The sequence below is a fragment of the Tenebrio molitor genome, chromosome 2 (assembly GCF_963966145.1).
Source record: "Tenebrio molitor chromosome 2, icTenMoli1.1, whole genome shotgun sequence".
Taxonomy (NCBI): Eukaryota; Metazoa; Arthropoda; class Insecta; order Coleoptera; family Tenebrionidae; genus Tenebrio; species Tenebrio molitor.
The window spans coordinates 27,477,038-27,504,931 of record NC_091047.1 but is presented as its reverse complement, the minus strand read 5'-3'; the positions used below and the strand labels follow the sequence as shown (position 1 = coordinate 27,504,931).

Genomic DNA, 27,894 nt, shown 5'->3' with positions numbered 1-27,894 from the left:
GAATATGATTTGATTGATTAATACCTAAATATGTATTTATAAAATTCTCCTTTATTTAAATTTTTAATGATTTCTCCTTCTTGAGTTATATATTCTAAAAATATGGTTATTCTAACCAAATGTTTGGAGCATTGGAGCGATTTATAGTAATTCTTCTGTAGTAGCTAAGCTGTGTACTTATTTACAGGTGATTGTATTTGATACGTCCATTTCAACCGAAGAGGGCGCTGTGATGCAAGAACTTCAGAAAGAACTTGATCACTCTTCAAATTAAACCCTCAAGCCTGGGTAATAATATGGTAATAATTTTTTTTCAACTTACGTCGTAATTTAATTAAGGTTTTTAAACAAACGATTTTGTAACAATTGTCCATTTATATGTAAATAAAAATTGCGTCGTTTATCAAAACCATTTTAAAAATAATTGTGGGGTCAATAGTTATATGTACTCGTAGTTAGATAAAACGGCTCCTGTTATCTCCGCTCTTAGGATTAAGTAATTTTCTATCCCGAATGTTCAGTTAAAGTTTGTCAACGAGTCACATTAATCATGTTCCATTTTCTAATTTTTGTCTTCTTGAATTTGTGTTTGTGCAGTTTAACAACTGGCACCCCTTCGGTGATCATAATTGGTGCGGGACCTGCAGGAATAGCTGCAGCCTCTAAATTGTTCGAAAATTCTATTACAAACATCACGGTTTTGGAAGCCGAAAATAGAGTCGGTGGACGCATCAATAGTGTCAAATTTGGTGATAAGTTTGTCGATTTGGGAGCTGAGTATTGTCACGGAAAAAAGAACAACATCGTTTACGAATTGGTCAAAGATTTAAACGTTTTAGAGCCAATTTCGGACGTTTTTGAGCCGCGGGTTTATTACTCCAATGGCTCCAGACTGGATCCTGTCTTTATAGAAGAACTGCAAGCAGTGATTTTAGGATACGATTCTCATATATCTCATTTTAACGAGACGGGAAGTAGTATCGGTGAATTATTTGTGAAAAAGTAAGTAAAATTGTCAAGGGGGGCTCGCATCTGTATACTCCAGAGGTATACTCGGTTGTATAACCAATCCATTAAAATTTATTTTGCACATATTTATTATTATATGCATTCAGGGGGTCATTCACGAAACTCAGATAATTTGCAAATCGTTAACGAAACGACAAATAGCTACAATGCTTTAACAATATCAATTGTCATGGTTTTGAATTTGCATTGAGCCTTACAGGGTTTCGTGAATGACCCCCTGCCCTAAGTTATTGTTATTTACTATACTAAGGGGGTGTTGAAGTTGCCTGGGATGGCGCTGAAAAACAAGGTGGCAATGTGGAAACGCCACACTGTCCTTGGAGACATTTGCGTCAAAAACCATGAAACTAAGAAAGTTGGAATTTTGAATTATTATTTACTTATTTAAATATGCTAGGTACCTATTCTTAATACTAAAAGTAGAAATTAAACATTAAAGTCAAGACAATTTTATAATTTATACCTACTCATTGGCAAAATAATTACATCATCTAGAGCGGAAACTATTTCCTTTACGATATTGACATTAAGCAAATGATTTTTGAAAAAAAAAAGTGGTCCAATTCTTCATGGCATGCTTCTGATGAGATGAGTGATGCACCCACAAAAAGTCCTAGAAATATAGAAAAATAAAAGAAGAAATTCTTAATTTAACAGAACTGACGTTTGGTCTAGCAGGGGGTGAGCAATCTGTCCGAATGGAAGACCTCTGTGTAAAACAACTCTATTTTTAGACGAAAGAAGCATTAGAGTTTTCTGTTTAGCTTAAAAACTAGGATTGTGAGGTTATGTATTTTCTTTTTGCGGCAAGTCGATTGATAAAAACCTATTTTCTCAAAATTGAGAAATTCGTCTTTTGTGAACCAACGAAAAGATATAACAGCTGACAATCCCAACGGATAAAAATAGTGAAAAAATGAAATAATCAGATAAGTGGAAAGTTTTATTTTGTTTTAAAACGCAAGTAGGTACGCAAGTGTGCCTACCATTTACCACCAGACTACCACCAAACTTCCGCAAGTCTTCTATATTGTTACTAGTAATCGGCATACCTATCATAACTATCAGATTTAAATTTCTGAAATTGTTTTATAAGTTGAGTAAATTATTTTTTCTATTCCTATTGGATAATACTGTAATTATTAAAGTGTTTTTCATTGGATTACAGGATTCATTACCCACGGCCCGTTGAATAATAATTTCAAAACTCATTGCAAATATCATAGCAACTAGTTTATGAAGTCCAATTGCAAATTTTAATGCAATGATATCAAGTATACAAAGTAATAATTTTAAAACGTCATTTTCAAACGTCAGTTTCAGTTTTTCTAATAATGAAAATTATTTATCAATTTCTCTTCATAGTCGTAGAAAAAGTATACTTAGTATTCTATTTGCGGATAATGGCTATTACTCGCTCGGATGAATTACGCCACTCGCCTGCGGGGCATCTCAAAGTCATCTCACGAGTAATAGCCATCATTATCCGCTCATTGAATAATATACTATTACTCATTGCTTATTGTATCGAAAAATCAGTAACTGAAGCGTAGCAACTTGAAGAAATTTCCACTGGAAAGAAATCAGAAATTAATATTTTGTTTCTTATGTTTCAACATCAAACGAGAAGCTGACAAGCGGAACAAATACGCAACCTTCCGTATTTATTCGAAGATCTTTATGCGGAAGGAGTAAATGAAGGCGATGAAGAAGTATTACAATATTTTGACTCCGAATTCAACAATTCAACGTTAAGATGTATTTGAAACAGAAAGTTTAAAAAACGTGCTGAGAGAATTTGTTTAAAATTCTTTAAATCCGTTGCTTCAGCATTTCAAGGCTATTTAAGCAAAAAACAAAAAATCTACATCTACAACTTTTTTATAATAATGAGCGATAACACCTTTTCCAGCAGATCAAATAGAAATAAAGAGAACATTATTTGAAACTATGTATTGTTGAAATGAGAATTGTATCAATGAATATTATCAAAATGCTCTGGTTCTGTAGGATTATATCCACCAGAACACTACAGTTAGTGTCTCAGTATAGTAAAGATACCTCAAAGTCAAAGATGATGTATTATACCTATCAGACTTGTTTAATAAATGAAGAATTTTTCTCGCTTTAAACAAATTTTAAGTCGTCCCGTCGCACAGTGAGAAAAATTACCGAAAAGCTGACCAAAAGTCGAAAGAATCAAAATAATTTATTGAAAATTGAGAAATAGGGGTTTTCGATATCGCTGATTACGAATTTGTTATTAGTTTTTCTAAAAACAAAATGGCGGACCCAAAATGGCCATTGAAAACATTGCCAAGTTTATCAATTTTAATGAAATTTAGTAATGGGGCTGTTTTTAGGTCACTGATTACAAATTTGGTATTAATTTTTCAAAAAAAAAATATGGCGGAGGATCCAAAATGGTGATTATAATATAACGTTCAGAGTTTCAGTTAAACTTGGTTTAATGATTCTGAAAAATTGCAATCTCGTGAGATAAATGACTTTGTTGCCGTCTACAACCGTAACAAAGAAATTTTAATTATGACAATCCAACTCGAAAATTTTTAACCAATCGAATTGCAGCATTTTTCAAATTTGGACCAATCAAATTGATCTATAGTGAAAAAACACCGAGCAGAGTGAAAAAACAACCAGCTGAGTGAAAAAACAACTAGTGGTTTTTCAGCGAAAAAATTTATGTCAAAATGAAACGTCAAATTTATTAGGTCAACTCGATAAAAATTTTCTCGGTGGATTGTCAAGTCGAATACAATTCGTGGTCTAATTTTTTCTGCAAAATTTGTCATTTAAGGCAATTCGTAGCTTTTGCTTTTGGAAAAGCTACTCATGTCTTAAATGACAAATTTTGTCGGAAAAAATTAGGCCACTTATTGTATTATATATGAAAAAAGTACATGATCAAATGCATCTGTAAACATTTTCGCTTTTTGCACTTTATCACCATTTCCGAAAAAAAAATTAAAAAAAAGAAAAAGCGCAAGTGGGCACAGCTAATTTTTGTATAATATTGTACAGGAAGATTTAATAAACAATATAGGAGTGATAACTGATAAGAGGGTGGGCATATGTGGGATTTTTTTTGTATGTCACTTTTAATTCAAGATTTTTGAATGAGATTTGCGAAAAATACAGCTCTATTCATACAGGTTTGCAATTAATAAATATTTTGTGGTACATTTCATTCTACATTCCTTGGGAAAGAGGATCCATTTTATTGCACTTTTTTAACGCAATTTCTGACGAAATAAGAAGCGAAACAATTAACAGCACAACAAAATTTTTGATGTATCATGCGGAAGTATTGAAAAATACTTACATCGTCCTCTACTAAATCTCTAAATAATGTTTTTCATGACTTAATAATTTTCAATTCATTCTTATGAATTTAAAACCTCTGTTTTTTCTGCTTCATGTTTTTTTGGGTCTTCTAACGTGTTGTAAAGAACTCCGTGTTCTGAACTGATCATGCCATCCAACAAGACAAAACTGAGCATGAGGCATATTTTGTAATTCATAAATTCCTTAAGCAAATCCCAGTGATGCCTTTGATATTTTTAATTTCACATTTTTTTATTTTATGGTGTAATCACGATATTCAAAAAAACACTGAAATGTCAAAAAAGAATTATTGCTGATATCTCTTTATCTATTGGTTCTATAATTTAAACAGTTACTGTCAGATATGAAGATTAAGAAATTGCCTACAAAAAAGGTCCTTGCTTTTTTAGTTCATGTACAGGCCACTGTCTTCAGTGTCTTCACGTATTATGGTAAATATTTAATGCATTAATGCGACGATGCTGTACATCAACACGTCTTTAAATGAAATCATAGGAATTTTTTACGTTATTAGAATTGTTGTCACAAAGGACTCAAAAACCAGAGTATTTAGATTTAAAAGATGTTTGTTTTTTAATACATATTTTGAAATATCATCAATATCACTAGCTTTCATAAATAGTAATCATTTAAAAAAAATTAATCATTAATGGATAAATGGGACAGACAGTTAAAAGTTTGACATCATTTTCCTTGTCAACTTTTACTTGCATGTTTGTTCATACCTCATTGACACATAGAACTTGGTGCGTGAGGTGTGAAAACGTTATTACTTTTAGTAATTTGCTCGTTTTATCGCTTTCAAACAGGTACAACGCCACAATTATTCAAAAGTACAGCGGCGACAGCAAAAAAATCAAAATATTGAATGAAGCACTTAGACTGGCGGAGAAAGTGTCACTGATGATTGATGGTGCATTTTCCTGGCTCGATACGTCAACGGTAAAACACTATGAAAGAAGCGAGGGACATCAACTTTTAGTGTGGAAAGGACGAGGTTATAGAACTGTTTTAGACGTCTTAACGGGAGCGTTTCCTGACCCCGAACGCAAACTGCCGATCGAAGACAAAATATTACTAAACAAGCAAGTTTCCAAAATCGTCTGGAACGGCGACAGTCAAGTTGTTGTACACACTTCCGACAACTCTTCGTACAATGCTGATCATGTCATTTTTACCCCATCCGTTGGGGTTTTGAAAGAGCTGAAAGATTCGCTGTTCACGCCATCTTTACCCTCTTCGAAACAAGACGCCATCGAGGCCATCGGGATTGCAGGAGTTATGAAAATTGTGATGCACTTCGAAACGGAATGGTGGAAAGGCGACGATGTAATATTTTCTTTTATTTGGAGAGAGGAAGATTTGCTAAATATTGCTGCAGAATTTTCGGCTGGACCTGTTAAAAATGGGGTCTCTTGGGTTTCAGCAATAACAGTGATGGCCAAAGTTCCGGGGAATCCCAACATTTTAATAGCGTGGGTTACGGGAGATATGGTACCGGATATAGAGCAGACCTCGTTGTCAGTGCTGAAGGATGGTTGTAACTATCTGATGAACAAGTTCTTGGGGCAGGACTACAATATAAGCGCAATCGATCAGATTCTCAAGCAAGTATAATTCATTTTATTTACTTATCTTGAAGAAGCTAGAGCAAAATATTTATCCATAAATTTTGTACAAATACCAAAAAAGGAAAGAAATTACAAACTAGACAATGTTGGTTTAAACGTTTCTCTCTTGTTGCACACGTAATTCCAGTTTGACATTACAATAAATTAGAAAATAGTAATTAATAACAAAAATTGTCAAAACGTCAATAGCAAACGATTACAACTTAAAACTGTTTACTTTTTAACACTGAACGGCCATATTGCGCTATTTTTGATTTTGACATCTGAGTCATCTGAATCCATGGACACGCCCACATGGGGCGACTCGTGTTACACCACAGTGAAACCGGTTAAATATTGGCTATATAATACTTTCATTATTTCGCTTTTTTTGATGCATTTTTTTAATAGGGATAATTTAATTATTAAATATTTTGTGTAATTGATAAATAAATCGTGACAAATGCTTCAAATGACCTTACACTTGACTCGGTTAAGCCGCCGGTGGCGATTTTCGATCGCTTGAAGATAAAAATGTTATTACAACAAAAACATCACTTGAACAAAAATTAAAGGTGAATCTGATTTTTGTCAGTTTGAATAAACATTTCAGAAATTATTTAATTTTTTGAGTGTATACTATCATAAAAAAAAATTATTATGAGAAGTTATAGTGACCGTAAAAAATCTGAAATTTTAATTTTGAGAAAAATTCTATCAAACATTAGGTATACTGGACAGATTCATTTGAAGCTAGGCTATAAAATACACCAAATTTGGTAAATTAAAAGAGAAGAAAGGGAAAAAGGTGCAAAGTGCGCCGGCATTGATTTAACTTTGGCAAAGATCCGATTGTACTAAATTTTCTGAAAGAAAGAGATTAAAAATACCTAATATGCATTGCAAGTATCTTTAACTAATGTATTTTCGGCTATAATATAACTAGTGGTATGATTATTATCGATGATATTATGAGTGAAATTGAGCTGGAAATTTCACGAGTCCGAAGGATGAGTGAAATGTCCTGCTTCAATTTCACGAATTTAATATCATCGATGATTACTCATACCACGTGTTATATTCGATGAGACAATATAATGAATGAAATACAAAATTATTCATTTATTTGTCAAACTGACAAATTTATTTCAATCAAAAATCGTAACGACGAAAGTAACTAAGATTAGTAATTATACACCAAGGTAGAGAAGACATTATTTTAAGCCGAGTAATAAAGAAGCGAGGCTTAAAATTGTCTTCTCTACCGTGGTGTATATATTATTTTTTTCACTACTAGATACGTTAAAACCCTTTCTAATAATAATTATTAATTAATAGTAGTTTATTTAACGAGTTCGTGTGTAAATTGGCCTTTTTTTGGCATGAGTGCGCCAGTTTAAAACGCTAGTGAAACGAGCGTTTTAAAGGCCCACGAGTGCCAAAAAAGGCCAATTTACACAAGAACGAGTTGAATACAACGTTTTTTTGTTCGACGAGCCCCTTAAAGGCTCTAAATCACTTAAAATCTTCAAAATTAGCTTGACGTTTCGTTTTGACAAGTTGTCAAATTTATCAAAAACCGTTCACACAGGAGAAAATTCTCAAATTCTGACAGTGTCGAACAAAAAATTATTTTGTCCGATGCGACGATCCGAGTTCTCATTTTTCAACGGTTGCTATGAAAATTGAAAATCGTCTGTCTACGTTAATCAATGAAATCAAAGAAAATCTTTCGTTGCTAGGTGACCACTGGTTAATAATGAAAAACTATTAAATAGTAGGAGAGAAATTCTACTTCTGGGTTCAATTCGAGAGTCAATAATGACGCCTTCTAAGACTAGTAGTAAAAAAAATGTTTTTTTTGTTTTTTATTATCGCTGTGATAGCCATGCAACTAAGAACTTTACGCGTTTTCATGATCACGTGATACATGAATTATATTGTCATATTAATAAATTTATTTTTCTATTAATTGTAAATGTTTTTCGGCAAATATTTTCCCAAATATTGCTTCTGTATCAAAATGTTAATAATTGACAACCACTTGGGAGACTGAAAATTGCAAGTACGCCAACAAATCTTGATTTTATAAAAATTCTTCCAGTCGCGATGATTTCAGGAAACGACTTTTAAACGAAGTATGTAATATGAAAAACTAAAACAGCTCAAACAACGAAGAAAAATGAAATGTAGCACTTTTCAAACAAAATGTAGGAATCTTTTTTCATACATATCTTGATATTACGGTTGTACCCTCAAATAACACAGGCCTGCAAAACAAAACTTTTTAATCGATGTTTTGATTTTGATAACTGATTTTGTATAACATTGGAGCCCTGATTACAAAAATGCAATTCATTTTTTTGTATCACGTCAGGTTTTTTCACAATTAACAAAAAAAATTAAGCAATTTATTTGGGAAAATAAGATGTTTATAATAATTCTTGGTTAATAATCTAACTAAATTTTTTATTCCTTATGAGAATGGCATCTTTAACGCTTTGTGAGGAAACTTCTTTTAATTGATTGCCTGCTGTATTTTTTTTTGGGTACATCGCGCTGTAACATCCAGCAAAAGTCTACCATCATTGATACGCTCCATCTTCCTTGATATCACCTCTCCATTTGTTTTATATCTTGGTCAAGACGTTCCCCTTGTTCCTCGCTGACAGCACCAAGATTTTTAGGAAAAAGATTTAAGTGCGAAAAGAGGAAATTCACTTTCAAACTCATATTACATCCCAAGATGTGAAAATTTTTAAACATGATTCTTACAATATTTTCGTAGTCTTCATCTTTGTGATTTCCAAGCAATTTTTCTATGACGTTCTTAAATGCCGTCCAGGCATTCCTTTCAACAACATTCATAGAATTTTGAAAATCATTACCTTTGTACAAAGATCTTATTTGAGGTCCTAACCTCTTTTCATTTGGCATTGGAGAGATCTGGTAACTTTGTACATTAATACTTGAAACATTGTCCATTTTTATCATGAGGCTTTACAAATTGCTTCATCAAACAAAGTTTGATATGCATTGGTGGTACCTAATACTACTTTTTTAGGATACAACTAAATTATTTTTTATGATTGCTTCCCGGTACAAGTCTAGTTCTTAAAGGCCACTTCTTTTGAGTCCAATGTTTGTCTCGTGCCCGGCAGTCCCACTTGCAAATAAAACAAGGAAATTTCGAATATCCATATTGTTGTCCGATATTACAATATCGAAATTTTGAAATAATTCATTCATTCTAGGTGAACATTTCAATTTTAAGAAAAAACTAGACGTGATAGCGTAAAACCAAAATCATTTTCGTAATCAGGGGGTCGAAATTGTTCAAAAACTGTCAATTTTATGCAAACATCGAAATCAGTACAGGCTTGTGTAATTTATTAAATTCATTATTTAACGATTTAAAAAACCGTGAATTATTATTTGATGGCCCCATTTTCCCGTTTTTGACAGTTTTTTGAAAAAAATTGTACACAACACTGATACAGTAATGGAATTGTTTATTTATTGAATTTCGTCTGTTTTTTGATTTTTTAAAATAACCATAAAATGCGATTTTTTAGCTCAATCTCTTTCGTGGTGGTTTTGATGTCAACATTTAAAATATAATGGTCTGAAAATTTGTTAATTTATTACACTACAGGTTTTCAAAATCACAGTTTAAAACTCAGGTTATGCAATTTTTTTCTGCTCTCTAGAAAAAAAAAAAATTTGAGAGAATGATGATTGTGATAAGATAATTTATGACTGCTTTACGTTTACCTCGAAACTTTCTGAAACCTAATGAATAATGATACAAATCTCATTCTTCAAAAAACATTTCCATTTTTGTTTTTTAGTGTTTTATTCTTCAGTTCAAGAAATTTGTGTATTGAATGGAACTACATAATCATTAAAATAGAAATTCTACTCATCCTTATTTACCTCAGGAATAAGAAAATCGATACTGTTTATGCAAGTTATGTTGAAAAAAAATTAGTATGAATAAGTTCGATTGGTTTTCAACTTATTTTTTTATAATGTTTTATGTTTGAGATTATTTTATGAAAATGTATTGTTTTCAATTTCAAAAGAACTTTATAATATTGACCTTAACTGTAATAATTAATCATGTAGAATATTTTTAAAACAAATCAAATCATGTGCAAATTCTAGTTTCAGCAATAAGAAATTTCTTTAAAATATGGCAAATAAGATCGTGCTATGATGTGTCCTCGGATGTATCTAATCTTAAAAAATGCATTTGTTCTTGTTTTAGACAAATAAGCTTTCAAATAGTTTATAAATATTAAATTATTTTAATTTTTGGGATATGTCAAACAATATTTATAAATTAAAATGATAAATATTTAAATTTTTCACTTACATACTTAAACGCTCTGAAGACAGACAAGGAAAGACTTGTAGAAAATTGTTTGAAGGATTACAAGAAGTGTTCGTTGATTTTTTTTTAAGATTTGTATTAATTTCTTATTTTATTTTTTTCTAGAACCACTTGGCGTTCAAATCACCACTTCCGAGGCACCTACTCTTACGAGCGTGCAGGTTTCGAGAACCCCACTGTCCGCCACCAATCCGTCTTGTCTGACCCTTTGACCGACGTGTCCGGCAAACCCGTCGTCCTCTTCGCCGGAGAGGCCTCCAACCCCGTCCACTACTCCACAGTCCACGGTGCCATCGAAACCGGCCGTCGGGAAGCCCTCCGGCTGATCGACCTCTACAAACATTAGATATAATTTTGTAAATGTGGAGTGTTGGGGGATGGCACCCAATCTCGACAATTGATCCGGTGTTCCGGTAAATAAACCGCATCTCTTTGTAGCGGATTTTCCGAGTGAACGAGCATCAGGTTTCCTCGAGTTCATCATAAGCGCTGATAAGTAATGAGTATAAACGAGCTTTCCTCTGTTGAATTCGAAGGAACAAAGGAGATGGCGACGTTGATTCCCCGGCTCGGTACGATTTCTCTTACTCAATTCGTCGGGAAAGAGCGACCTCTGTGCATATGAAGATTGATTGCATAAAAAGACTAAATGCGATGCAGTGCATTGTTGATGGCGTCTGGCCACTTAATAAACTTTAGCTAGACTCTATACATCAGTCGGGGCTCAGTTCCGCCATCGTCGCAACGCCTCCATTGTGAGCTTCGCGACTGTATTATGGACATATTATGGTCGGAAAAAGCCCATTAAAGGATGGCGGTGTTGGGTACGCTTTGTAAATGATGGCGGCGATACAGGTCTGCTCTACACAGAATAGGTTAATGCGGCTGTCGGTTCGTCACTTCATCAATATCTACAGGATTTTGACATTTATTTTGTTAAACGGATAGGAGTCAGGAGAGCACCATAAAAAAATTTAAATACTTAACATAGAGTTTCACAAATTGCGATTCACAACGAGGATAATCACTTAATCAGACAGAGATAGGTTTTAAGTGCTTTTAATAATGAGCGACTAAAGTTTGGAATAATTGAAATAAACACCATTCACGTTGTTTTGGCATAATGGGAGGTCATGATTTATTTTTTTAATGTTGGACACACTCTTTGATTTCCGTCACTAAAATGCTTGACATGCGGACCTATCAAAATGAGCATAACATGTTGCTGAATTCCTCGCGATGTCTGAGTATTCTTCTATTGCAAACTACGTAGTAAAACTGACAATAATAATTTATAACCTCAAACTTAGAAAAACATAACCTAATTTAACGAGACTACCAAATTAAATGCAAAATTTCCATGGCCTCCCATTATGCCAAAATAACGCGAATGCATTTTATTTTCTTTCTCATTGAAATTTTTAAAAACGAACAAGTCAAGAGAGAAATGTATTGATTTTCATTTCGTTTTTCGGTTTCCGCACAATCATGTCATCGCTACCCTTGCAAATGGCACTTTTTTTTCAGATTTGGATAATTATTTAATGGCATTTTTACAATACGAACGAAAAAAAAGAAGATAAGAGATGGCTATGGAAATGGAAAACAAATTTTCCGAAAACGTACGTCGTAACTTAATAAACTGTCACTTGTCAATTTTGACGTTTATTTAAAAAATGGTTTTCACTCGAGAATGCAAGGATTCATGACAGAATCATACTTTCGAAATGAGAACGAAGAAAAATATGATTAGCTTTACCACTCTTTAAGTCTTTATTGGTATCATGGGTGTTAGTATGATTGAAGCTAAGCTACACGTTTACAGTTCTCTGCATTATCTTTTTAATTAAAATGATTTTAGTGTGCGGAGTTTGATTGATGAATTTACGAGACTCTCTGCATTATCATATCTTTCTTTTATTTATTTTGTACCAAATATTTATTATCTACTACATTAGCACCTTTAAGACTTTATTACTTCTTATTTTTATGCAACTGAATAATATTTTCGGCTGCTCTGTATCCAGTCTCGATAGCTCCATGCACCGTCGAATAATGCACCGGATTGGTCGCTTCACCTGCAAACAACACTCTAGGCCTTCCTTCAACACCATCTAAAGCCTCTGCTAATTTTTCTTGATACGATAAACCCCTCTTATAGAATCCCGTCTTCGTATACGAATAGGTCCCCCCAAAATTTTCATTTGTGCACCAAGTCGACCTCAACATTTGACTAATTCCACTTACGTTATATTTTCCATTCAGAAATTTGTTCAAAACATGTTCGCACCCCTCTTTCAAAGTTTTCAAAGGCAGTCTTTCAATTTCTGGGACTAATTCGCCACTAATCCACCCCACCCATACGTGGGGATTATCTGGTACTTTCAGTATATACCTGAATTGAGTAATCCACGATATTCCATATTTTGTAGGACCATCAGGGAAATCAACGACACTCAAATCCTCCTCGCCCCAGAAAAATGAAAACGCTCGGTCTTCATCCTTCCACCACTTTGTAGAAAAGTGGAGGAAAATTTTCATGACTCCTCCGAAACCGGTAGCGTCGATTGCTTGTAATTTGAAAGAGGGAAGTGGAGGATTGAAGAGTGAATCTTTCTCTCGTTTCAAAACTCCAATAGATGGAGTAAAAATTAGATAATCTGCAGAATAAGAGTTGTCTGAAGTTTCAACAGTAACAGTTTCACTTTGGTTCCAATTAATTTTTTTGACTTTTGCCCCCAGATGAATCTTGTCATCTATTGGCAGTTTCTTGGCTGGATCAGGATAATTGTTCATCATAATTTGCAGGACAGCATTGTAGCCGAGTCCTTTCCAAACTAGAGCCTGATTGCCTTCGCACTGCTTATAATCACACTCTGCCGAAGGATCAAACCACGAAAATGACCCTTCGTGTACTACAATATATCCCTCAAGAAATCTTAACCCTTCTTTCACAATCTTCAACTTATCTTCTTCTCTTTCGTATTTTTTCAACAGCGTTGAATTATACCTAAAACCAGTATTTTATGTAACAATCTGTCTAACGATTTCTTTTTCCTACTTTTGTATAAACAACTCCCCCAGAGACTTTCCAGTTGTGTTAAAATCTTGATCTGCAAGCTTATCATATCCGGAATACTCTTGTTTCAGTTCTTCCATTAGCGAAGGATCTAGTCTGGAACCGTTGGAATAGTAAACATTATTTTGAAGAGATCTCAGCCCCGGCTCTAAAATATTCAAATTTTTGGCAAGTTCATACGCAATATTTCCTTTCTCTCCATGACAAAACTGTGCCCCCAAATCGACAATTCCATCCCCAAATTTAACACTGTTGATTCTTCCGCCTATTCTGTCCTCGGCTTCCAAAATAGTGATGTTGTTTATGGAATTTTTGAGTAATTTTGTCGCTGCGGCTACTCCTGCAGGACCCGCTCCCACTATAATCACAGAAGGACTTGAAAGTCCTGAGTGTATGTGACACAAAAGGATAACTGAGCTACACAACCACAACATAGTTTGATAATATTTGTTTTGTCCAAATTTGTCAAAACTATTTATATTTACGCATGGACAATCTAATCATCGTTGTTGAACATAACCTTTGATAAACACTATTGGTGTAATAAATGATGTAATACTGTCAGTCGTTTCTTTAATAACTTCTCAATGAATGAACAAACAAATTACTTTATAAATTTATCTATAAATGTCTATAAAAACTATTTGTTTAAAAAAAATAATTTTGTTGATCCAATAGTCTGTCCATTGCTTAATTGTAATAAATATAACTTACCCAGATTATTTTTCTGAGGAGATTCAGATTATTATTATGCTTGAGTTTAATTATTTTTAATAATGCAAGAATAAAACAAAACAAGAACAACAATAATATCAGTGGTAGTCAATTACTGTTTTCTCTTATATAACTTAATTATTCTTTCCGCTTCCCTATGTCCAGTCTCTATAGCACCATGCACAGTCGAGAAATGAACAGGATTTGTAGCTTCCCCTGCAAATAACACTGCAGGTTTTCCTTCAACCCCTTTCAAAGGTTCAGCTAACACCTCTTGATACGACAAATCCGGTCGATACAACCCAGTTTTTGTAAACGAATAAGCGCCAAGAAAGTTTGGATTTGTATACCATGTGGATCTTACAATTTGATCAATCGCGGTTACATTGTAATTTTTACCAAGAAATTTGTTGAAAACGAATTCGCAACCATTTTTTAAAACGTCTATAGGTAATTTCTCAACTTCTGGCACCAAATCTCCAGCAAACCACACCGACCATACATTTGGATTGTTTATATTTTGTTCCAAGTCTACTAATTGGGTGATCCAAGAGATTCCAGATTTTCTTGGTCCGTGGGGATAATCAATGTGTAAATCTTCCTCGCTCCAAAAGAATGAAAACGAGTGGTCATCTTTCCACCATTTGGTAGGGAAATGGACGAAAATTTTTATGACGCCTCCAAAACCAGTCGCTTCAATTGCTTCTCGTTTGGCAGATGGAAGTGAAGGAGTGAACAGCTTGTCTGATTGTTGTTTTAAAACCCCAATAGATGGGGTAAATATTACATGGTCGGCAAAGTAAGACGAGTTATCGATCGTTAAAACTGTAACACTTTCACTTTTGTTCCAACTAATGCTTTGAACTTTTGTGTTCAAATGTATTTTGTCATCTATTGGTAATTTTTTGTTAGGATCGGGATAACTTCTCATCAAAATGTCAAGAATTGTTTTGTATCCGACTTTTTTCCAAACCAGCGACTGATTTCCTTCACAAACTTCGTAGCCATTATCAGCTGAACAATCAAACCAAGAAAATGATCCCTCGTTTGTTAGTGTAAAAAGTTCAGAATATCTCAGCCCTTCCTTAGCGAGCTTTAGCTTCTCTTTCTCATTTTTATATTTTTCCACTTGCTTTTTATTGTACCTACAAATTATCATTGTAACGATATTTTAGTTAAAAACATTTTACCTTTCAATAACTATGTCTCCTATTGATTTTCCTGTAAAATTGAAATTGCCTTTTGCATAGTACTCGTAATCTTCCTGTAGACCTAACTCTTCGACTAGTGAAGGATCTAATTTAGAACCATTTGAATAGTACACATTGTTTTCTAAAGACTTGGTAGGTAACTCTAGGAGGTTATACTTATTTGCATGTTCGTAGACGAGGTTATTCCTTTCTCCATGACAAAATTCAGCTCCTAGTTCGATGAAATGTCCAGCGAATTCAACCGTATTGATTCTTCCTCCGATTCTGTTCTCAGCTTCTAAGATCGTAATGTTGTTGATTGAATTTTCTAGTAGTCTTGTTGCAGCAGCTATTCCTGCGGGACCTGCTCCTATTATAACCACAGAAGGATCAGCTTGCACATCCACATGCACAAAATGTAGAAAAACGAACAAGTAAAGTGTCACCAACATGATGTGTTCTAAATTACAAAAAATGTTTTTGTTTGTGCGAAGACATTTATAAAATAATTTATCATCATGTTGTTTCAATATCCTAACCTTTGATAACAGTAAACATTATGTAATTAGAATATGTTTCCATAAATTCTTTCACTAAAACTAATAATAGTACAATGCGCAAAATTAACGTATACTGTTTGAAAAAAATAAAAAAGCTTGTAAATGTTAATTTTAAATTTACATTATGAAAAATAAAGTTACATTATATAAGTACAGCATTTATTTTGTTATTTATAATTAAATACACAAAAATAGACGGAATGTTTTGAAGTTTAACAAAATCAATTTCAACAAATGTGACAACAAAAACAGATTAATAACGCGTATTTTCTCCTCTTGCATTAATTATTGCTTGACATCGTCTACTCATACTCGACACCAACGTTCTAACTTCATTTTGATCGATGATACTGCAAGAGATTCCAGACTTTCTTGGTCCGTGGAGATAATCAACGGGTAGATCTTTCTCGCTCCAAAAGAATAAAAACAACTTGTCGTCTTCTTTCAACGATTCTTTCACCATTTGGTAGGGAAATGGACGAAAACTTTTAGGACGCTTCCAAAACCAATCGCCTCGATTGCTTCTTGTTTGGGAGATGGGAGGGATGGAGTGAACAGCTTATCTGACTGTTGTTTTAAAACCCCAAGAGATGGGGTAAATATTACATGGTCAGCAAGGTTGGTAGAACTGACTAATTTGTATAGTAGGTTGCCTCGTTGCCATTTAAAACAATAGTTTGAATTTTTTCCCCTCGCAAAAGTTACTCGTGACGTCACAATGCACTAAACTTTTACGACAGAGTCTGTCGATCATGCATTAGGTGTTCCCTCGCTAGTACGAGTATAAAGTCCAAAAAGCCTCCCAATAAACTCCACGGAGCTTATACAGGCCGTTTGAAAATTGCTAGTACAAAAAAAACCTGGTAATTGGTGATGGTGAGTTGAAGTCATCGGCAAAAGAAAATTCTAATAAAAATCCTCTAGTTTTCGAGATAAAAATTGCTAAAAATTGGGTTAAAATTGTTAGTGCACCACTGAGTTAAGGTATTTTAAAAAGACACTTCACGTTGTTAAGCAATAACGAAATAAAAAATTTGATGTTCTTAAACTGTCAATCTGTGGTTGCCAAGATCTTGCAAAAAAATATAAATTTTTCATATTGTTGTATAGTCCTTCATTATCACTACGATCATCTTCATCACGCTTGGTTACCAAGGTTTAAAAAATATTGCCCCGCCTGAGGCGTAGAATATGCAGGAATAGGGTTACTTTATCCCTTTTGTTTTAAAAAATTAAAAATTGGTTTCTTGGATTTCTTAGGGCTTCCAGATGCCACAGTTTTTTTTTGTACTAGCAATTTTCAAACACCCTGTATTCGAACACTCAAAATTTGTGGGTTGATTTTACGTCACAAGTTACTTCCTTCGATTGCTTCTTGTTTTGAAGACGGAAAAGATGGAGTGAATAGTCTGTTACGTAGTCAGCAGAGTAAGAGGAATGATCAGAAGCCAAAACTGTGAAGTGGTGCTCTTGTTTCAGCTAATACTTTCAACTTTTGAATTTAAACATATTTTGTCATTCACTGGTAATTTTTTGTCAGCTTCAGGATAGCTTCTCATTAAAATTTGAAAAAGTGTTTTGTAACCAACACCATTCCACACTAGCAACTGGTTTGCTTCACATTCTTCGTATATATTTACAGCTGATGTGTCAAACAAAGAAAATGCCTCCTCAGTTGCTATAAGATAACTTTCAGAATATCTCAGCTGTTCTCTAATTAGCTATTAGCTTGAGCTTCTCTGTGTCATTTTTGAACTTTTTCACTTGTGTATATTTTTATGTATCTAAATAGCAACATTAAGAGTAGAAGTGAGTCTTTTTGTGCTAAGCCCAGAGATTGAAGACTGTGTGAAGTTGAGGTTGGCAACTGGGCGAATGATATTTGCAGCAGATGAAGGAGAAATGCCGTAATCTACAAAGTAAGGCACCTTGTATGTTAGGACACTGTAACATCCCTTCTAAGAAATGTTTTTAAATTTTCGAATTTAATTTTGGCCTCTATTAATGACTTTTAATCTACATCAGAATAGTACAGACCTAGTTCATCTAAATGTTGTAAAATTTTGTAGTAACTGGTTTTGTTCAAAGCCAGAGCTGGGTCCTTTTGACGTTCTTTATAAATGAAACCAATGTCTGGCTCAAGCTTTATGTCAAGAATTTCTTTACATATCCCAACAATGTAGAAATAAAATCTGTGGCGGTCGTGAAAAAGTAGGTAAGTCGAAAATGTTAATTTTTCAGGGCAACGATTCAAAATTCCACATCATTCCTAAAATCCTGTAATTAAATAGAAACTTCTTTCTACCTGTACTTGCTTTCAATATAAGTAAATTTTAAATTGTGAAAATCTGAACCGGACGTGGAGGGGCCGTTGTCATCTTGCAGGGCCGTCTCATGATGTGTGATCTTGGTCGCAGAGTTCCTCGACCGCCCTCGGTGGATGGCCTCTGTTTCATCATATGTCATCTTGCAGTGGCGATTCGGAGGACAAAAGTCGGGGGCACTGCACCCATAACGAGTTAGGTGTCGCAGGGACGTGGACGACCCGACGTCACTAGAGTAGAAATTAGGAGACTGGGGGGCGAGAACTAGGTTAACTTCGCGATCGAAGACCGCGTGCTATCTTGAAGAGCTGAGAGTCCGAAGTGTGTAATATTCATTTAGGGGATTAGATGTCTGTCATTATTATCTTGATTCTTGTTGCGCAATGTAACATGTATGTATGTAACATGTTGTGAAATGTAAAGATTGAAAAGATTATGGTGTGCCATCGTTTGTGGATTTTTGGGGGTTTTCGTCATCCCATTTACAGTGTCTGTTCTTATCATCATGTCATTTGTTTCACGGTGCCGCTTTGTACCTCAAGCTCAGGTTTAGGTTTTGTCTGGGGTGACCAGGCGTCTCGGTTTTCTGGGATTGTCCCGGTTTTGGCTTTAAAGTCCCGGTGTCCCGAAAATCAATTTAGGGACGCTCAAAAGTCCCGGTTATTTTTTTATGTACTTACATGCCAAAAAAGTCCAATTTACACAAGAACGAGTTGAATACAACGTTTTTTTTTTGTTACATAAGCCCATTTTAAAAGCTCCAAATCGCTTAAAATCTTCAAAATTAGCTTGGCGTTTGGCTTTGAGAAGTTGTGATATTTATCAAAATTCGTTCACACAGGAGAAAATTCTCAAATTCTGAGAGTGTCGAACAAAAAATATTGTTTAAATAACCTTTTTTTTTGTTTAAAGAATTGCTTATTTTTTGTAAGGATTGATAGGAACGGACAGTTCATTCCTAGGACGCTAGGTCCTACTAATAAATAGATTTATGTTTAAGAAAATAAATGTTGAGCATTTTTTGTTTAATTTATGTTTTATAAATACCTATAAGAAAAAATGTACCCCCTCCCCTAATTTTCAACTGCCGTTAAATGTCCCGGTTTGAAATTTTTAAATTCCGGTCACCCTAGTTTTGTCGTTATTTCATTTGTTTAAATTTTCTTTGTTCGCTGTGAACTGTTAGTAGACAAATTTATTGTGTTGTTATGTATTTTTCTTGTTATGTCATATAAAGTCGCACCGCCAAGTGGTTTAATTTATCATGTGATCGGGTTTTGTATCAATCAGCACTGTAGATTAAAACGAGAATGTATTTATTCACGTATGCATAAAATAAATACAGGCGTCATCCCACCGATTTATGCATTTTTATTTCGAAGTTTGTCCACCCTGCAGGTCCGCCATTTGCATCCCGAGCTAGTCTGCCGCCATTTTGTACAAAACACACAACGTAGAGGTTTTACCGCTTCGTTTGAATTTTCAAATATTTAAATTTTGGCGGAAGATTGGCGATATCTGGGTTATTACATATTATAATTATCTTATATTGTGCATACGTAAGATCAAAACTTGAGTATGGCAGCATCATTTGGGATCCAAGTTATCAGAGATATGTGGATAAAGTTGAAACTATTCAGCGTTGTTTTCTCAAATTTTTTAGCATTTAAGACTGATGGTGTCTATCCTGAAAGAGGTTATTCTTAACAGAATGTACTTAAAAGGTTTGGCTTTCTTGACCTTCAGACCAGGAGAATAAATTTTTCAATGAATTAAAAAAAAAATGATCAAATACAAAATTGACTGTCTTGACTTGGTAAGTCAGATTTCTTTTCATGTGCCTAACAAAGGAACTCGCCAGTCGAGAACTTTTTACATATCTATACCCAGAACGAATGTTTTTAAGTTTTCACCTTTGCACTAAATGTGCATGTATTATAATGAGTCGCAAGACAATAATGATATTTTCAGGTGATTGCTGAACGCCGTAAAGTTTCCTGTCTCGTAATTGGATTCGTCTGTGGAGCAGGGTATAAAAAAAATCTTTACTGAAGAACTAACAGTTCAGGGTTTCCTTGAGTTAAAAATTGAAACACTAAGTAATAATAATATTTTGGTTACTGACAATAAACTGTTTATTATGAATTTCGACAATCTGATTCCACCGAAATCCAAACGTAACGTTACCGTGCTTGACATGAGAAGAAGCGGCAAAACTCTTATATTTTAGAATTAAAAATTATTATTTCTTGTGTAGATTTATAATTCTTTCTGCTTCTCTTTTACCCGATTCGATGGCCCCATGAACAGTGGAATATACAGTGGGATGTGTAGCTTCTCCAGCAAACAAAACTCTTGGAATGTCTTCATCATCCAATAAAGGTTCTGCTAGTTGTGCTTGATACGAAACTTCTCTCTTAAAATATCCATGTTTCTCGTACGAATAAGTACCTCGAAAATTTGAATTGGTGTACCATTGAGACCTACGGTACTTCCTATCAGTGTAGTTCCCAGCGACTTATTTTTATTCTTACCTTATGATTTTGTCAGCATCTGTAACATTGTAGTCCCTTCCCAAGAATTTTCTTATCACGTACATACACCCTCTCTTCACAAGTTCCTCAGGAGTTTGTTCAATCTTAGGTACCAAATCACCACTAAACAAGGCGATCCTTACATTTCTGTTACTGGGTACCTCTACTAGAGCCACTATTTGTGCCACCCAAGACACTCCATGTTGACTCGGTCCATCTGGAAATTCATGGATTGTATTCAGCAAGTCTTCTTTGCTCCAAACAAATAAGAAATCAACATCGTCGTCTCCCCACCATCTCTGAGGAAAGTGTAAGATGATTTTTACGATGGCATCAAATCCCATTGCTTCCATTGCATTTTCTTTTCTTTCTGGTAATTGTGGATGAAACAAACTGTCTTTTTGTTCCTTCAAAACCCCAATAGATGGAGTAAAAATTACGTGATGTGCTGTTAGCGAACTGTTGTCAAATGTCTTCACAATGACTTCATCATCATCATTGTTCCAAATTATTTTCGTAACTTTTTTGTCAAAAAATATTTTGTCATCTATTGGAAGCTTCTGGCTGGGGTCGGGGTAACTCTTCATTAGTACATCTAAGATGGTGTGATAACCACCCTTCTTCCACGTCATTCCCTGGTCGCCCTTACAGGCTCGATAGTGTCGTCCTGCTGATGGTCGCAGCCAGGAAAAAGCACCTTCATGCAACAGAATTAAATCGTTGGTATACTTCAAAGCTTCAGTAGCTACTTTAAGCTTCTGTTTATCATTTTCATATTTTTTCAGTATTGTTGAATTGTATCTAAATGAAGGAAAACATAATTAAAAAGTGATTCCAAATAAATATTTCCTTACACTGGCAGAAAAGCGTCCCCTAAACTAAGACCACATGTTTGATTTATTTCGTCATCATAATTCTGAATAAGCTTTGCTAAATTCATCGTCATTTCTTCTTCAATTGTAGACCCATTGGAATAATACAATTTTAAATATTCAGGTGTACATGGTTTAGAATGTTGTAAAAGATCCAAGTCTTTTACTAGTTCATAAACGACATTTCCTTCTTGACCGTGACAATATTCTGCCCCTACGTCCACCAACCCATCACCGAGTCTAACACTGTTGATTCTCCCACCAATTCTGTTTCCTGCTTCAAGAATTGTAATGTTTGTGATTGAGTTTTCGAGTAGTTTTGTTGCTGCGGCAATTCCCGCAGGTCCTGCACCCACCACTATTACTGATGGGTTGGTGGCAACCATATTCTTCAGACCAGACACAACAAAGAGTAAAAAATAACTCAACAAGGACAGTTTCATTTTGTCCACAGTAGTGTACCGCACTAGCAACAAGAATTTGTCAACTACTACTACATAAATAAGAGTAGTGGAATGTTTTGTTTGACTCAGTAAGGTCAAGGTTAGTTGATAAATATGTACATGATTTAATTATGTTTCAATAACAGACATTAGGGGCCAGTTTATAGAAAGAGAATGAAATATTTAATTCGAATTAAATTTTAATGCGCCATTAACTCATGAATCCGAAACTTCGATTGGTTCAATCTGATCACGTGTTCAGTTAATCTCGCATTTGATTACGATTAACTTAATTTCGCTTTTGTAAACTGGCCCTAAGACTAGTAACTTTCAGGAGTCTTATCTAATGGTGATAAAGAATTGAATACATTTTGAAGTTTGTTGTTTCCAACCACATTGTGGAAAATTTTATTGTTTTGCTTTACTATGAAGTTCGATAATCCTTTGGGCTTCTCTGTGTCCTGTTTCAATGGCTCCATGCACTGAACCGTAATGAGTGGAATGTGTCGCTTCTCCTGCAAATAATAATTTGGGTTTTCCTGCTGCGTTTGTCACAGGTTCTGCTAATTTCTCCTGGATTGATTCACCACGTTTGTATGTTCCTCTTTTTACGTAAGAAATTACTCCAAGAAAATTTGGATTAATGGTCCACGTAGATTTTACAATTTCGGTAATTTCGGTAACGTTGTGAGTCTTTCCCAAGAACTTGTTCACAACATATTTAATTCCCATTTTCATTGTTTCATCTGACAACTTCTCAATTTCTGACAACAGATCACCAGTGATCCACCCTGACCACGCATTAGAATTGTGTGGAACTGTGATCAGTTCTAGAATTTGAGCAACCCAAGACACTCCATCTTTACTTGGTCCGTCTGAAAAGTCGATGGAATTCAAGTCGTCGTGGCTCCAGAAAAACGCAAACAATTTATCATCGTTGTGCCACCATTTTGTAGAAAAGTTGATAACAAATTTGATGACTGAACCGTACCCAATATTAATGATAGCGTTTTCTTTCAGAGAGGGTAATTTTGGATCAAACAGAGTGTCTTTGTCTTTTTTCAAAACTCCAGCAGATGGGGTAAAAATGACATAATCTGCTGTGTAAGTACTGTTGTCTGCAGTTACAACTGTAACTGTTTCGTCTGTGTCCCAAATAATTCTTTGAACTTTTTTATTTAAGTGAATTTTATCATCTATGTCTAGCTTCTTTTTCGGATCCGGATAACTTTTCATCAAAATGTCGATAATCGTTTTGTAGCCGACACCTTTCCAAACTAGATCTTCATTTTGTGCTACAAAATCACTGTTTGCTGAAGCTTCAGACCAAGAAGGCGTACCGTCAAGAAGCGAAACAAAACCTTCCGAAAATCTCAATCCCTCTTCTAAAATTGTCGCTTTCTTTTTGTCGTTCTGATACTTTGGTAATATGACCGAATTATATCTACAAATCACAAATCAAAATACAATTAAAGTTTTTTTGAATATTACCTTTCTCTAAAGGCATCTCCTGTTGACTTTCCTTCAGTCACATTTCCTTTATATTTCTTCTGATAAATTTCAAAAATGAGGTCACTTAAATCATGACTCAGTGAGGTGTCCAGTTTGGTGCCATCTGAATAGTAAATATTATCTTCAAGAGTAAGACGAGCGGGTTCCAAAACATCGTAATCCTTTGCGAGATCAAAAGCGATATTTCCCTTGGTTCCGGCACAATATTCGGCGCCTAAATCGACTACGTTTTGTCCAAATTTAACAGTGTTTATTCTTCCTCCGATTCTATCTTCTGCTTCCAAGATTGTGAGATTAGTGAACGAATTTTCGAGCAGTTTAGTGGCGGCGGCAATTCCTGAAGCTCCAGCACCTACTATGATTACAGAAGGACGTTCAGCATGTCCGACCACAAGAGAGTTTAAGAAGATTATTAAATATAAAAACTTCCACATTTTGGGACGGCGAAAAGATGTTACTAATCGTTTGGTGTTAAAATCTTGTTTGTATAGTCTCACAAAATTTTCGATATGATAAGGAGGTTATCATTAACCTTTAATTTTTTCCATTCTTGAATGTTTATTAATACTATATCAGTGCATATGCGTAAATTTAGGGATAACTAATACCTAAATAAATATTAGATTTAACAGGAAACATTGTATTAATTTAATTCTGAAAATATCGGGTGTTTATTTATACTTTTTCTCAAAGTTGGCGTTAAAGACTCGATTGTGAATGCACCACTCGTCAGTGTGCAGGGTAAAAACACAAACATCATAAAAAGTGAGATCTAAACAGCTGATCCATGATCTATAATCCGTGGTGCGTTCACAATCGACTCTTCAACGCAAACTTGGAAGATAAATTTAAATGAACGCCCGATATTATATGATCTATAACATATGAAACTGTTATTTCTGTTACCAGTTCTGTTTTTTATTTCTCGTAATCATAATGTTTAAATATAATGATTATGATATTTTAAAATAATTATGTTATATAGTTATTTATGTATTAAGGGCGTAAGAGGGCTTTTATGGCCTGAGGTGTGATTTTGAGCCCGAGTGATAACGAGGGCTAAAAACACGCTGAAGGCCATAAAAGCCAGTTCACGCCCGCAGTACATACACTATTTTATGCACGATTAAGACCTAAAACCCTAACATTTAACAAAAATTAATAAATAAATGTCTGCCCACACCACGGGATGTTTGCATCGCGTACTTCTCCCGTCAAATTTTTAGTTTTGCGCGTAACCTTGGAAACAGTGAAAACACCCGTAGCCATTATGCCAATTGCAATTTTCGGTTATAAATTCATTAACTAAATGATAAACGAGGATGAGAAAGCGGCAGAAATGTGTGTCCAGTATCGAGTAATCCCCATTCGGGATTAGGTAATTTAAGTTAAGTGGCAATTTTTTTCCTAATTTCACCAAAAATGTTTTTGACTTTTATTTGACATATCTTTATGGCCCACGGGTATAAAGTGATCCGTGGGCCATAAAGAGACGTTTATGTCAAGAAAATTTGTGCATAATTGTCAAATTATAATATAATCGTGCATAAAGATAGATTAGATCATGCCTACGACTATTACAACATTGTTTGTGGTGACAGCTGTGGTACCTATCTCTTCTGGTTTTATTAGCGATAATAATGTGATAAATATAAAAGAAAATTTAGAAAGGCAATTTTATTTAAGATTTAATCTCTTTTAAAATCAAAATTAAACGGTTATAATTTAATTAAAGCAGTTAATACATATGCTGTTCCATTACTGACCTATTCTTTTGGTGTTATAAAATGGTCCAAAACTAATTTACAGAATATAAATATTAAAACCAGAGTTATTTTTACCAAATTTAGTAAACATCACCCTAAATCTGCTATTCAAAGATTTAATTTACCACGGAGTTTTTCAAATCTAGAAATACTGCAATACAATCAAATTGCTTCATTAAAAAATTATTTCCTCAATAGAGCTCGTGATAACACTTTTTTTAATGCTTTGGTTTCAGCTGATAAAGGTTACACACCCTTAAATTTAAGTGATAATATAATTTCAGATATTGTTAAGCCAAATATACTTGACACTATAGCAAATATAAAACAGAAGTCTTTACGTGGGAGATACTTTAAAGAACTGGAACAACCAGAAATTAATATTCAGGCTTCTCATGCATGGCTTAAGAAATCAAATATTCATCCTGAGACGGAGGGTTTTATATTTGCTACAAGATCGTGTTGTAAATACAAGAAATTATAAAATACACATATGCGGTTTGCAATCGATAATAATTGATAAATGTAGGATTTGCGGAACTGAAGGGGAAACAATTGAACACATCATTTCTTCTTGCACCGTTTTGGCTCAAAGCGAATATAAGAAACGTTATGATATATTCGCTAAAATTATACACATGAAGTTAGCTGTTAAATTCAATTTATTAAAGAATACACAACCACATTATAGTTATACACCAGCAAGTTGTTTGGAAAATGATAATTACAAATTATATTTTGATCGAACAATGTTAACTGACATTCATATTAAGCATAACAGACCAGACATTATTATTTTAAATAAACAACAAAAGCAAGCATATCTTTTAGATATAGCTGTTCCAAATTCACATAATATAACACAGACATATAACACAAAAATTAATAAATATTTAGAGCCCTCCGTTGCTATGAGAAATCTTTGGTGTTTAGAAAAAATTTAAAAATTTTGGATTTAGGTAACACATTGGTAGTTGAAATTCAAAAAGGTATACTGGGTGCCCCAAAATTCGCGGAACAACGTAGTAGTATGTTGTTAAGTAGTCATTAAGATATCAGGTAAAAATGTTTAAAAAAATCAATCAGTCTTTTTTGTAGAAGATATGGACCTATTCGTTACACTAAATGTGGCAACATTTAAAAACATTCTATGCATCCCAATAGTCTGCAAATATTTAATTTTTGTTGTATCCATGGAAATGAGACGGAAAAATCAAAGCCATGTTGCCGTACACTATTTGAGATAAAACGAACATAAAATTACTACTCGGAAATGCTGGAAATAATGAAGAAAATAATTGCAAACCTGATCACAATCGTTCAGAATTATTAGGCCACTGGCTAGTAAAAGACAAATAGTCAAAATCTTTTTTAATATTTAAAATAAATGAGATCAAAGCTGCACCTTTTGAGCCCCCATATCTTCAAATCAAAGAGGTATAGAATTTTTTTATTATTTTTCTCATCATTTTCTAACGTGAGTTGACATTGCCTCATTGAGTTGTTCCGCGAATTTTGGGGCACCCAGTATTATTATACTCATGTCATATCGTGAGGAAGTTCCTTAACATTGACACAGAACATAATAAAACACACCAAAGTCAAAATGTGGAGGCGAGACTCCGGTAATTATGTTGATTAGCACTGCACTATTATTTGATAGTAATATCCGTAATAGTGTATGTACTCCGGCAAAATTGCCGTGCCGCCGGCTGGTGGAGGGTTGGAAATATTAAAATTATGGATGATCCAAGAATTTGCGTCTTTCGTTGACAAAGAAAAACAAAATATCTTTTAATACAAAAAGCATTTTTCTGAAAAATAAGAGGAATATGGAATACGATATGCTCACGAAAGCAGTAGGTAAATCGTTATACTCAAAACCCAAAGAGCAGAACAAAAATACTACATAAAAGCTTTTCGCTATAGTTGCGACAAATGTATTCGTGTTATAAATATGTGAAAATAATACATATTATTATTCATATAACAACAAAGTCTTTACTCAAATGCATTTCTAACACTTTGTAGTACCTCGGAAGCAAATAACAAAAAACTGTGAAAACAGTAAAAAAATTATCTTCATTTTCAGCAAGGCAACGGTTTTTTACATTATATTGCTATTTTAAGACATTTTTTCAACACCTGATTTACTGGTTAGTAAAGTGGCAGAAAAGACCCTTTTGAAGGGCTCGTAAGATCATCCGTTCTAAAACCTGTAGATTATCTCTAGGGGTGACAGTTGCAGAGTGTATGTACGGTCGGTGGACAAATAAAACTGGGACACTTAAAATTTAATCTATGTAAACCAGACCATTGAATTGCCAATATATTTGTCAGTGTCTATATAATATGTCATACCAAAGTTTCATTTGTGATAAAGCCGTAATTAAACGATGCAAATTTGTAAATTTTGACTTATGTGATTGTAATTTATGTCCCAGTTTTATTTGTCCATCGACTGTACCTAATGCTACGCAGCCTGCCACAATTGCAATT

The 27,894-nt window shown here is 34.2% G+C and overlaps 5 protein-coding genes across 6 annotated transcripts; 1 reads left to right on the top strand and 4 right to left on the bottom strand.

Annotated features, from left to right (window-relative positions):
* The first annotated feature begins 470 nt into the window (after positions 1–470).
* On the top strand, positions 471–12,168 carry LOC138122659 (spermine oxidase-like). 2 transcript variants are annotated; one of them, XR_011156576.1, is made up of 4 exons: positions 471–1,002; positions 5,205–6,002; positions 10,507–10,814; positions 11,929–12,168. XR_011156576.1 is itself a non-coding variant. In XM_069036915.1 (3 exons), exons 1-3 carry the CDS (start codon positions 551–553, stop codon positions 10,745–10,747), a joined length of 1,491 nt encoding a protein of 496 aa, XP_068893016.1. In that variant the 5' UTR covers positions 471–550; the 3' UTR covers positions 10,748–10,838. The 2 variants fall into 2 exon arrangements, 1 of the variants encoding a protein (XP_068893016.1); XM_069036915.1 differs by lacking the exon at positions 11,929–12,168 and having other exon boundaries at positions 10,507–10,838.
* A 130-nt stretch (positions 12,169–12,298) lies between these two features.
* On the bottom strand, positions 12,299–14,102 carry LOC138122661 (spermine oxidase-like). The gene is made up of 2 exons (XM_069036917.1): positions 13,463–14,102; positions 12,299–13,411 (listed from the first exon to the last, which is right to left on the bottom strand). Exons 1-2 carry the CDS (start codon positions 13,912–13,914, stop codon positions 12,376–12,378), a joined length of 1,488 nt encoding a protein of 495 aa, XP_068893018.1. The 5' UTR covers positions 13,915–14,102; the 3' UTR covers positions 12,299–12,375.
* Positions 14,103–14,234: 132 nt separating this feature from the next.
* Positions 14,235–15,948, bottom strand: LOC138122662 (uncharacterized). Its single transcript, XM_069036918.1, has 2 exons — positions 15,385–15,948; positions 14,235–15,339 (listed from the first exon to the last, which is right to left on the bottom strand). Exons 1-2 carry the CDS (start codon positions 15,834–15,836, stop codon positions 14,307–14,309), a joined length of 1,485 nt encoding a protein of 494 aa, XP_068893019.1. The 5' UTR covers positions 15,837–15,948; the 3' UTR covers positions 14,235–14,306.
* A 4,431-nt stretch (positions 15,949–20,379) lies between these two features.
* LOC138122656 (spermine oxidase-like) lies at positions 20,380–22,219 on the bottom strand. Its single transcript, XM_069036912.1, has 3 exons — positions 21,657–22,219; positions 20,803–21,603; positions 20,380–20,751 (listed from the first exon to the last, which is right to left on the bottom strand). Exons 1-3 carry the CDS (start codon positions 22,115–22,117, stop codon positions 20,511–20,513), a joined length of 1,503 nt encoding a protein of 500 aa, XP_068893013.1. The 5' UTR covers positions 22,118–22,219; the 3' UTR covers positions 20,380–20,510.
* A 263-nt stretch (positions 22,220–22,482) lies between these two features.
* On the bottom strand, positions 22,483–24,123 carry LOC138122658 (spermine oxidase-like). The gene is made up of 2 exons (XM_069036914.1): positions 23,609–24,123; positions 22,483–23,561 (listed from the first exon to the last, which is right to left on the bottom strand). The coding sequence occupies exons 1-2, from the start codon at positions 24,061–24,063 to the stop codon at positions 22,526–22,528; spliced, it is 1,491 nt and encodes a 496-aa protein (XP_068893015.1). The 5' UTR covers positions 24,064–24,123; the 3' UTR covers positions 22,483–22,525.
* Between the last annotated feature and the right edge of the window lie 3,771 nt (positions 24,124–27,894).